Source organism: Uranotaenia lowii, chromosome 1 (assembly GCF_029784155.1).
Source record: "Uranotaenia lowii strain MFRU-FL chromosome 1, ASM2978415v1, whole genome shotgun sequence".
Taxonomy (NCBI): Eukaryota; Metazoa; Arthropoda; class Insecta; order Diptera; family Culicidae; genus Uranotaenia; species Uranotaenia lowii.
This window is the reverse complement of record NC_073691.1, coordinates 71,945,350-71,958,070: the sequence shown is the minus strand read 5'-3', so window position 1 is coordinate 71,958,070 and position 12,721 is coordinate 71,945,350. Positions and strand designations below refer to the sequence as shown.

The window sequence follows — 12,721 nt, the reverse complement described above, 5'->3', positions numbered from 1 at the left end:
TCAAAGATTTAATGAAATATCATTAAATATCAATAAAATTAACATAAAAAAAGAACACTTTCCCGGTGATTTGTGGAAATTTCCAGCTTCCTGGAAAAACCTTGAAATTCCAGAAATTTCAATACAAAAGTTTAAAAAAAATCATAATTAGGGGGTTTCGTACGCGTCTGTTCTCCATGTTAGGGGCGGCGTGCGGAGTGCAACAACGTCCTGGTGGTGTTCGGGACCCAAAACAGCAACATCACGACGGTCCTCCTGCGAGATAGTGGGGTTAGCTGCGGGCCTTGCGAGCCTGTGACTACTAAAAAAACATAAGCAACGAATAACGAAAATCATATTAATACCAATCCAAGCGAATTATTAATATAAGCGCTATGGTAATCTAAAACAAAGTAATAAATTTTGAATAAATCAGTTAAAACTGCCATGTCCGTGCACTAAGCCAAAAAAATTCTTCAACATGTGCCGGCCGACAGTTGAACTTCCATCCACGCCGTCTGTCATATGTTGTAGCTTCGTTTGCGCCATCTGATTCGGATCCGCATGGATCTGTGTATGTGAGACACTCACTCTCAGCGAGCCAAGCGTACGTTGCGATTGGTTAAAGTTCAGGTTGGTGATTAGCACCATCTCGATTTTGTGGTGGGCTAGACGCACTTGGAGTGCATCCAGCTTTCCACTGCATGGATAGCTACCGTGGCCAGTAGCTCAACCTCCGCTGTTGAGGAGCCTCTCGCCAAGAGGACTAAATCATCCGCAAATCCTACGAGTTCAGCTTCCTAGGAGTTCGTCGTAAGTGATGTTCTACAGAACCGGGCCAAGTATTGACCCCTGTGGAACACCCGCCGAAACCTCTTGTGTTCGCAAACCCTCGCCGGTCATATACTGCAGTTGGCGATTGTGGAAGTAGCTTTCCACAAGCCTATACAGATATGCCGGGATCCTCATTTGGATGAGCGACAACGCAATCGCTGTCCAACTGACACTGTTGAAAGCGTTCTTCACATCCAGAGTGACCACCGCGCAAAAGCGAGCCCTCTCCTCTTGGTTAGCCTGGCTCTGTCCGCTACCTCGATGACCGAGCGGATGGCATCTACAGTGCTGCGACCTCGACGGAAACCAAACTGTTTCTCCGAGAGTCCGCCCTCGCTTTCAGTGTATCTCTGAAGTCGGTTCTGAATCACCTTCTCCAGGATCTTACCCGCTGTATCCAGTAGACAGATCGGCCGATACGCCGATGGGTCTCCTGTAGGCTTACCCGGTTTTGGCAGGAGGACGAGTTTCTGCCGTTTCCACGTGTCAGGGAACACGTCTTCCGTCACGTATCGACGTTTGGAATGCCGTCCGGTCCGGGGGCCTTCCTCGGTTGGAGAGACTTGGCGATCTCGCGAAGTTCTTCCACCGTTATCCGCTATTTAGCGCTGGTGTCCCAGTCATACGGGACTGTTGGCCAGCGGGTAATATCGTGCTGTGGGAACAGCTCATTGATGATGACTCTCAGTTTTTCCGGGCACGTTTCAGGTGGTGCACCCCCACTTTTAGTTCTGTCCATGACTATCCGATAGGCATCACCCCATGGACAGTCGTTGGCGTCAAGGCATAACTACTTGAAACGTGCCCTCTTACTTGCGTTGATGGCCCTGCGGAGGGCCGATCTTGCGCTTGTGAAGAGTGGCCTACGCTCCGTACTCTCTTCTTGGGTTCTTGCGTTCTGCATCCTGCGCCTTGCCCTATTTATGGCAATAGACACGCAGACCCGCAATTTCCTCTGTCCACCAGTAGACGGGTGGCCTAGTGTTTTTACGCTTGACCCTTCTCGTCATTGCAGCAACGCAAGCGCGAGCTAGGACCCTGGTCAGTTCTTCCGCGGACAGGTTGTCCAGGTTCCTCTCCCAGTGCAACGCTTCGACAAAGACGTTCTGGTCGAACTGCGTTGTCTTCCAGAGGCGTTCCCCTGTACGAGACTCGCGTCTACCTGTCCGCGTACTTGAGCCTAGCCGATAGCGGATCGCGAAGTGATCGCTATTCGCTTTTTCTAGTCTCGTCAAGGCATGATGAGCACATCCGTATACATCCGAAACCCAAATAGACCATTCACTTTACCTTAAAAATCCTTAAAATCTTGGAAAGTTCAAACTTTGCACAGCATCCAAATGCATAATCTATTAGATATTTATGAAGTTTATGCACCGGTTGTAGGAAAAAAAATCAAAGCTTCGAGGACAAATTTAAATTGTAAAAAAAACTTCGCAAAAATATGCACAGAATAGAGAAAATGAAATCCACAATTTTTGATAACAATCAACGTTAAATGCTGAGATTTTTTTTAGAAAGTTATCGCTAGACTTTTAAATGGACACCTGACTTTGGAGAGTAGGGTAAAGCTTTCAAAAATTTGCGCTTTCGATAAAAAAAAGCAAAGCAAATGATGTCTCCTTTTAGAAGAACGATTGATTGCAAAAAAGTTCAAATAAATAAAAAAAACTAAATTATTTACAAATAACCATATAAAGAAACTAAGATTTATTGATTTCGGATGGTATTTTCCGAATTGAATAAAAATGGCGTTAAATTTCTCATTAAAGATTTCAAACAAATAATACATTAATGTGTAATATATTTCCTTTTTGAGTGTTTTTTTTTGCTTAAATTTTTTTCAAAAGGTTGCTCACTTAAAATGTAAGTCTGCGAACGTACTTTCTTAACTTCATTTCTTTACATTTGGTGCATTCGCCCTATTCAAAATTGTATTGTGTTCTCAGCATGTGTAACTTTATTGAAATTTGCTTACCTTTTTTAATACTTTCAACTTGTTTGCTGAATGCTGAGAACTCAAGTGTCCGTTGCATATCGATTTGAAGGTTTGAAAAACAAAACATATTTTCTTCAAAGTGTTCATTATTTCGAGCGACATCCTTTCATTTTTTTTCTGTTCAACAGGAAACCCCCTGTTCTAAATATCTCCAGCAAGAAAGATGCCCCGGGTTAGTCCAGATCACATTCAATCATTCAGCCATCCGGGGTGTATCTTTCTTTGTAGATATAAGTATGAATGGCAACGGCTTTTTGATGTTTGCTCGGACCTGACCTTGTTGATCCCCATTTAGCTCGGTCTCTATTTTTAACATACCACAAAAGACTAATTTCCGCACCACGGTCAGCTTTTTTTTGCTGTCGTTGGGTGCGGGTGTTTACCCGATTATGCCGCCAATGCAGCCACTTCTGGAAGAATTGAGGGAGACTTTTTTTTCTTGTTCCGAGCAATTTGAAAACGAGGATTGTACGATTATCCAAAATAAGATTTATTAAATTTTAGGAATTTCTGCATCGATCTTTAGACACTCAAGACGTTTCCAGCGAAAGGCTCAAAATTTGTTTTTTATTCATTCATAAGTAAAAAATCAACCTCTACCCTATCACCATTGAAGCGAATCCTTCAGCTGTCTACCAGAGCCATCTTCGGAAGCACGAGCTTTCCAAACATCAGCCCCAGGTTTACTCCCACGACGCGGAGGCCGGGACATTTTTGACCCATTTCTCACTCTACCACCTCTCTGAAGTCGTTCCCAAGAGAGATTGAAACTATTTTCAAACTCTTGGAGAAAATGGATGCAAAGTGTGGAAATAAGCTGTTCCACCTTCAGGGTCACCGGTTTTCTTTCTTCTACTTGAGACCATCCTTGTGCTTCTTCTTCTTTTTCTTGTTGGTGCTGTAACCGAAAAATGATAATAAAAACCCCACTTTAATCAATTCGCCATCATCATCTTCATTGAGTGAAGCTACCTATCCTTGGCTGGTGGCTAGTCCTTGGTTCTAGAAAAAACCCATCTCAGCTTAGCTTAGCTTAGCAGCAGTGATGGAAGACCTGAATGAAAGAAATAAAACACATTCAAACTCAATGCGGTGAAACGTTCCAGATAAGAAAACCTTAGAATCAACACCCGTTTGAATAGTTTAACATGCCAAGGGGAGGCTCGGGTAGGGTAGGATAAGTATCAGATTCCCTTATTCTCATATCTTTTAGCATTGCTGATCTGGGTGGAAATCCACATCTCGTACAGTGTATTCTTCTGCAAGCGATAGGCAAGAAGATCCACTTTCCGGTGTATCGAGGAAAATTGAGATGTTGGGGTTGGAAGATGGAGGGGTCGATTTTACCATCAAGGGTTGATTTTCTGTTTTCAACTGAAATCATAATATCAATCTCCCAAGGGGCGGCCACCCCATATAGCCTGTTGAAAGTTGTAGGTACTGGAAATGCGAAACGTTTTATGTCATGCTTTTTAGTGTGGTTACTTTCGTAATTTGTATCATACTTGATGGACTGAAATTTGAAAAGTTAAATCAGTTATGTTCTTCTGTATTGGACAGGTTTGAAGCGGGGGTACTTAACTTTGTGGATTTTTTTCTACGAATTTTAAACAAGTTGAGTGGGTAATAACAGCCTTCATGAGTTCTACTCTAATCTCAAACAGAGGTGATTTATTCCTCATTCGTTCTTGAGCATCAACTTGAGTTGTAGGTTCAATATGATTGCAGCAGGATATAGACAATTTAGAAAAGTTTTGATGTATAAATAAAAAAAATTACTCTCCAAAATGGCGTGCATCAAGGATTTCAGCAATGAATCACGAGAGACACAAACAACAATAACAAACAATATCGAGGCTTATGTCTGAGTTCACAACTTTTTTTTAATGTTTAGTATACAAAAAAAAACGATAAGTAAAAAGGAGTTTTGATTTTCTTCAAAAGTATGACCTTACCTTAGTGATACCTACCAACTTTTCGATTTCAATCTTTCGTATCATAATTTATCTGAGCAACCATTATGATGTTTTAAATGAATGTCCACAAGCAATGCCAAGGACACAGAAAACTGTCACACAATGATACCAAACTGCGGAGGTCGCCTGTCATTTAATCTTACCCATTATATCGTTGGCATAACGCCACTGATGTCCGCGTTCGGTTCAGGAAAACCAAGTGCAATTTTTCATTTCGACCGTGCTTTAAATTTTCACTTATAAATGTGTATAAGTACTTAGAGCTTGGTCGTTTTAGATCGATTTTTCATAAAGCTTGTATCCATTTGAACCACTTCAATCGAGTTCTTTTAAAATAAGTTGATGCCCTATTTTATAATTTCTACTAGGGTAAATGTACCCAATCTTGGCCCCTAAGGCATGGTTGACTAGATTTCCCATGATTGTAGTCTTCCTGTAATGTCTACCTTCAAAAGTCCTTCGACAAATATGATTGCTTACTAGCCTGAAATGCAGTAAAAATATGTCTTTGCTTGAAAGCGGTTGATAATTTGAGATAAACCTGATCAAACTATTGATTGAAATGCTCCTGATTGTAGCCCCCGCGTCGAATTTTGGCCCTTTATGAGTTCCTTAAATTGGCCGTCTCTAGGAAAAACTTGCTTCACTAATACAACAACAGCCCCCACGAATTCATTGAAAAAATTCCGGAAGGAAGCACATCAATGTTCTGTATTGTTTTCAAAAAGTCGGAAGTGCGAAATGTTAATTAATTTTTATAATTGATTGCATGTAGAGTTATAATCTTACGTAAAAAAGCTTAGCTTGTTTATTCCAGTTTTTGTGTGTTTATAATTTCTATTATAAGTTCCAAACTATTGCATTGGTTAACATAAATGTTTTCATTAATCAAGCAAACAAATCGTTTGCTAAATCTTTAACATGCAATCATGATAGATATGTTTCCATTGAAGTTAACAGATTAACATAAGATAGTAAATGTTCATTTTTTTTTATTCCACTCCCATAAAAGGAGGACCGACATTTCAAAAACCATTATGATCGAGGCAAGAAGCAAGCTAAACCTTAAACTTAAGTCAGCGAACGATTCTTTGAATCATACATATCTAATATGTCGCCCTTAGGAATTTTCTAGCAATGGTTTGCGTACACCGGGATAGCAAAACAAGACAAACTTTCGCTCACTCTAGCCAGCCTGATAGAAATACACACTAAAATTGCAAAAATTCCGCTCGGGAATCTGACCCTCCGAATCACAGGAAAATACTTCATCCTCACGAAATTCGAAAGGAAATCTGATTGAATTTCGTAACGTTTTGTTTAACCTGACATTCAGTATTGAATGTTTACGAGTGCACAGGTATTCGAATAATCGTCCAGAAATTCAGGACAGAGTTCCCACATGTACCACAGGCTCATCTGGTTTCGCGCGTTTTTGCTGATGCCGATTAACAAGTAGCTGTTACTATCCTTTTCTATCGTGTGCGGTGTGACAGCTGCATCGATATTTTTTTTTCAAGTTTAGTTTCAAATTTTCTAAAAGTGGATGTGTGAAGCAGGCTTGCAATTTCTCTAACGAGAATCACCGATGTGCTCGGTTTTCGATTCTCGGTAGAGATTCTCTGAAACGCACCGCAGAGAATTTTAGCCGAACCTCTGTAGAGAATCTGTAAATCAACGCGACAGAGCTAACACACACTACAGTGAAAAAATGTTTTCACCAAGGAGAGCGACAGCGACGGCAGCTGGCTTGGCTTGTTGCGTTTACCAACACATACGAAGCTGAACCACTCGCCCGAAACATTCATCGTTTGTTGATGCTATTATTATGCACACCGTCGTGTTTGTTTTTGTCTTTGCTTTTTGGTGGCTTCAACTAGTCGGTTCCTTGTTTTCACCGGGGTGCTCTACAGTGACAAATCGTCGCACGCCGGAGCTATTGAACTTAGGTGTGTGTTGCTTTCGAAACCGGGGTGCGAATAATGTGTGGAGAGGATCGAAAAATCTCACCCGGGTGATTTGCAACCAGCGTTACCACATATACAGATTTTTCAGTGAACATACAGATTTTTTTTAAATTTTCAAACCATAAATCTGTATATACAGATTACAGATAATTGGAAATTTATACAGATTTTATACAGATTCTCAGCAAATGAAAAAATTTCTATGATATTTTGATTATGCTTTGAGTTAATCTAGATTCTAGAATAATCTCCTTTGATGATTACGTTCAAGCCATCAATTGTCATGCTCACAAATGAGAAAAATCTTTCAGATTTATAGTTCGGAACTGCATCAATGCAAGGGTTAGAAAACAGTTTTCAAACCTGTGTTCGAAAATCATATACCAAGATCAGACATTGCATTACACGAAATGTAACTTTTAATGGCACCTGTTAAATATCATTGAGTTACTTCAGCTACTGTGAATATTTTTCTTGCAGTATACAGCTATTACAACTAAATACAGAAACTGATCAGAGACAATTGACACAATTTTCAAATCCCATCTGATTGTTAAACCCGGGTTGGACAAAGATCATTGCATTTTATGAAACATGTCCACTTTAAAGTTAGCGTGACCTTATTTTTTACATGTAGCGGTAGCGGATATGTATTTTGTTCGTTGTACTGGAAATTGGATTTCGTGCAATGTTTCGAAGTCGCATTCAGTTGTACAAACAAACCAAAAAGCGGATTGCATGTAGCAAAATCACAAGTTTAACACTGATTTGAAAGATCGCACAAATGTCGCAGTTCGCAATAATGAAGAGGGCGCCACGCATTATAAAAAAGGTCGCCAATGTTAGTATCCGGAATCAAAATTTTGAATACAGATTTTAATACAGATTTTTGAGATTTTATACAGATTAAAAAGATTTTTTGCCTTGAAAATACAGATCTAAATGTGGCAACGCTGTTTGCAACTATCGCACGGGGGTGTTTTTTTCTCCGTTCTCCGTTTTTCTCGGTGGAGAATGGCATCTCTGGTGTGAAGGAAGACTCGCCTCGCCCCAATAAGTGTAGCTAGGCACAAAAACCCAGCGGAGGATAATCGCAGCAAGATAGACTGAAAGCCTATCAGGAATAATTGAAGCCTGTAAGAAACGTAAGAAAATATTCGAATGGCGTATATTTTAAGGGTTTTTTTGTGGTTTAGGCTAAACGTACGACTTTCGGCAGACGGTTCAACTGAATAGCGTTGCAGAATAACCAGTCTTTTTCCGTGAGATGCAAACAGAGTGGTGAAAGTGCATGCAGGAAACAATTCCAGCCAGAGCATGAGGCAACAAATCCTACAGGCTAGGAAGAGGAATAAATCACAATGAGAAATGCCACCACCGATCCAGAAAAGTGTGTTATTACCTTCCGGTTACTCTATAATAAAGTGTTTTAAAAGTGTTATTTTTAATGTGTTCTGTGTGAAATGATAGTGCAAAATAAAAGTTGTAAAATAAATTAAAGTTTCAACAGTATATTTTATTTCTTTTGATTCGAAAAAAGAGAATGCAAAACGATTTCAGAATTCCCAATAAATTTCGGAATGAGTCCGTTTCGAACGTTCAGGAGAATTTCAAAACTACCTGTAAATTGCCGGAGGAACGCGTTTTGAGCCTACAGGACAGTTTGACAGTTGTTTTCCTGAGCTCTTTTTCTGTCCTGAGATCGTCCTGTAATTTCAGCTGTTGAAAATACAGGACAAAATCGTCCCGACCACAGGAGAAAAGATTAAGTGTGATAGATTGCATCTCACTCGTTCGTTTGGGAACTATAGGCAATGGAAGCAAAAATCAAATTCAAAAGCTGGGTGAAATTCAAGCTGCATCCCACTCGCACTCATGCAAAATCATCACCCAAACTCGGCAGCGCTTCTTTCGCATATTCCTTTCCTACAGAGAACAAACGTCATCACCTCCTGCTGATGCACAGTGATCTTTAATAAAAAACAAACTTGGTCAAAATATTATTTTTGATTTTAAATGAAATTGCAAACAATAAAAATTCATGTTCGTTACAACATAGTATTTCAACATTGCAGTGTAATTATTTCCTTAGATGAACATAATATTTAGAGTGTCATAATTTGAGCTTTATAACAATTCCTTTCAAAGCGACAGGTATGCAGCAAATGTTCATTTTTAATACAAATAAAATTAAATCAAAATACGTTAAACTTCATTTCATAATGTTGAATTTTTTCGGTATGGATATAGTAACTTCAACATTGAGATCCAAGATATCAATTCGGATTCGGATCCGGTAAATTAATTTACTGAGAGGTAAATTTTATTGAGATGAAAAGTTCTCGAAATTTACCATAAAACAGCAGCTCAAATTGTAGCATTATAATTCCAACAAAGCTGCCAAACACGGCTTGGGAGATGAATAAATTGATCATAGTCCAAAATACATTCATGATATTTTTAATTAATTTCATTCATTCATTTTACTTTCGACCGGCTTTTCAACCACTGTGCACCGTCGGCCGACGAACGACCGACGGCTGCCGACTGCCTGCTGATGTCGTTTTCACACATACATGCATACTTCTATTTGTGGAATTGCATGCCAAGATAAGGCAAAAAATATGTTTATATTTTCTTGAATTCTAGATAGAAAATGTACGTTGTTAGGAGTATGTTATAATTTTATATTTTTTGCCATGTTTTGCTGCAACCAACGGCAATTTTTAGTGATTTTTCCGTAGGGAAGTAGGTTTTTAAAATCAATCCGAAGATGGCAGATGCACTAGCAAGGTAGGTTCATTTAATAGAGAATTCGTTTTCGTGTGGTGGTGCACCGGGGCACTACCGGTAGTGCACTTTTTGCTGTTTTCATGCTCGTTTTCACGATAAGTAGTCCACTGGTAGTGCACCATAAAGTGGACGGTGGAACACTCTGAAAATATTCGGTGTTGCTTGCGCTCTCACCAATACTATCATGAATTTTGACAGCACGTGCTTCCCGATGTTAACAAATATCAGCTGGTTGGTTTATTTCTAAACCGCAAAAATTGCGTTCGAGCTGTTTTTTTCTCTTTATTATCCCGAAGAACGGAAACTTGTTCCGGATTCAATACCAGTGCCGTTTCCAACAGAGGCCGAGAATTTCACCTGGATGGCACGTTCCAAAGCAAACAACGCTCCCGAGGAAGAAATGTGCCCAGAAGGCTTGCTGCAATCGGTTCCAGGCGATGCCGAAAAAGAGCAGCAAGTACGAGTGCAAAAAGGCCAACCCAAAGATCTGGTGGAATCACCCAAACCTTTCTTTTGTAATCTGAAAACGGAAATAGGTACTCGAACGAAGATGAGATTTGCGAGGAATAAACGTTCAAAATACCGGAACCTTCAAGCTGGGGTAATTGCAGTCTAGCAGCAGCAAACATAGACCGCCCAGAATCAGCCGGTATTGCAGTTATCATCAGCAGGGGTGTTATACTCCTCAAAACAGCGCAATGTGTTCAAAAGCACAATGTGAGCTCAAGCTTTCTAAAACTGCGCGCACGGCGATAGAACATCTACTGCTAGCTCTCTTACTGCGCGCCGATAGTCGAATTTTCTGAGAGGTTTCTCCCAATGATGAAAAACACAATGAGCTGATCCACTCTGCTCAATGTGCTGCTCAATGTGAACTCTGGCTTTAGAAATTTGCCAAGCACTCTTCTTCGTTTTATTTTTCCTTCTCATCAAAAGAAAATAAAAACGATCATCGTTCGTCCAGTCCAGCACGAAGGCACACCGGCTGCTTGCAAGGAAGAAAATAACTCATAAACAAGCAACAGCAACAACACAAACGAAATTCGGTCGGGCTCGGCCTACCGGCTGCCGAGCAGCGATGCCACGAAAATCTGTACAATCAGTGTATTTAATTCTGTTAAATTGGGACACGTATGGACGAAGATCAGACTTATTTATGATACAGATTTTTTTGAGGCAACGATGTTCGGCAGCCGGCAGGCCGAGCCCGCCCAAATTCCAGCTGTGTTGTTGCTGTTGCTTGTTTTTTGGGAAAGAATTCGCTTTCGTTTGTTGAATTCAGCGTTGTGGTGGTATAGTGGTACACATTGTGCAGCTCAATGTGCTGAGGGCTACCGCTGTGCAGCTCAGTGATTTGCTTCGATGTGGCACATTGATGGACAGCTAGCTCAGGCAGTGCTCGGTTTTGCTCTCTCAATGTGCTATGGAAAAAATGCACATTGAGCTCATTGTGTGAGCAAATGACACCCCTGATCATCAGAGCCAGAGGCGAATCTACCAAGCAAAATAAATCTGAAATCTTCACAATTCAACATATCTAATACATAAATTCATGTTAAAATTTTCATATTATTTACTAGACAATGATTAACTAAAGTAAATTTGTTTCAATTTTCGAAATCAAACGAAAACAAATACCAGCTGTAATGGATTTTTGACAGCTTTTGTTTTCTGTTGACACTGCCGATTTCACGTACACCAACAAAGGTGGGTGCAAAACTCGATTCATGCTCGTTTTCAGCGTGGATGGTGCAACACTTTCGGGTGGTGAAAACAAATACGGTATAAGATTTTTTCCGAAGATCATAATTTTATTTGCAGTTTGTCATGCGAAAAAAAATTATTACGCAGTCATTTGGATTCAATTGTGGACAAATGCTATGCAGAACGTTGCCATATGCGATTTCCTTTTATGTTTTTTTTTTTTTCATTTTTAGGCGTATGTTTGACATGAAAACCACCAAAATGCATTTTGGCATACCAAGATTAGGAGCATGCCAAGTTAAGGATCACTTACCCTACACACTATATTCAAAACATATTAAAAATAACATCAATCAAAGTCATATAAAAAAAAACTTCGATTTGGTAATCAAACCTTCTATTTATATTGCGTTGATTTATAGACGCTCCTGGTGGAAGCCACGATACTAATGACGCAACTTTTTTCATTCTTTCTGTCATTACATGTAGGATTATCTCATCAAACAAGAGTCCGTCCAACTGAGACAGCCGGCAAAGAAGAACACTAACAAGTTCCAGAGCACGAAAAAAACAAACGGCAAATAAAAGATCCACCCGCAGAGCAACAAGAAAAAAGCAACAGCCAAAAGTTTAGCATCGAAATCTACATAAATTGACCACCAAAAGCAACATAAACACCCACCCAACAGCTTATCTCTGGCAGAGGGAGAAAACGCCAAAAAAACTAACTGTGAAAAATCGACTTGACTTTTGCTTCGATTGTGTGGTGACCTATCTGACGACTTAGCTGTCCAACTTCCCGCAAACAAAAATAGTAAGAGGGATTAGCTAAATACCCCAAAACCACTACAATTTTCTACCGGCCGGGCGCGAGCAAGTAATGAAACAGATCAATGTCTCCGTCGTGGGGCTTTCCGGTGTCGAAAAGGATAAGGGCCAGCTGGGCGCGGGCAAATCCTGCCTGTGCAATCGGTTCGTGAGACCGCGGACCGACGATTACGCCATCGATCACATCTCGGTGCTGAGTCAGGTAAGTTTTCTTCTCCCTCCTACACCAAGCCGTTTTGCATTGCAAGGAATTCGCTTTTCGAGAGCTTTACACAAAATTAAAAACCACTCTATAGTGGACATAACGTTGTATAAAAAAATAACTAAGTTTTTGCAATTTATTTATTTATTTGATCTTCTCAGATGGTTCACAGTATTTAAACAATTAAAAAGCTATCCTATTCTAGATTTAAACACATTCAAACACAAAAAATTTCAAATTTTGAAACTAGTTAAAATAATAAATGAAAAAAAAATCTCCTCGACCAGGAATCGAACTCGAGTCCTCTGATTATCTCTCCGAAACCTTAGCAATAGGCTAAATTGTCAGATTAAACTAATCAAGCTGTAGCTCTATAATTCAGTTGGCTTCATCGAGTTCAATTCGCGGCTAGATTCTTCGGCAGAAAATGCTCATCTTG

At 39.9% G+C, this 12,721-nt stretch overlaps 1 protein-coding gene across 4 annotated transcripts in view; it reads left to right on the top strand.

Moving 5' to 3' along the window:
• Positions 1-12,721, top strand: part of LOC129751682 (rho GTPase-activating protein 190) — a 161,871-nt gene that overhangs the window by 128,490 nt on the left and 20,660 nt on the right. For all 4 annotated transcript variants that reach the window (XM_055747363.1, XM_055747357.1, XM_055747350.1 and 1 more), the window contains exon 4: positions 11,742-12,282. In XM_055747363.1, coding sequence (XP_055603338.1) covers positions 12,133-12,282 — 150 coding nt within the window. In that variant the 5' untranslated portion in view covers positions 11,742-12,132. The remainder of the gene's footprint in view (positions 1-11,741; positions 12,283-12,721) is intronic.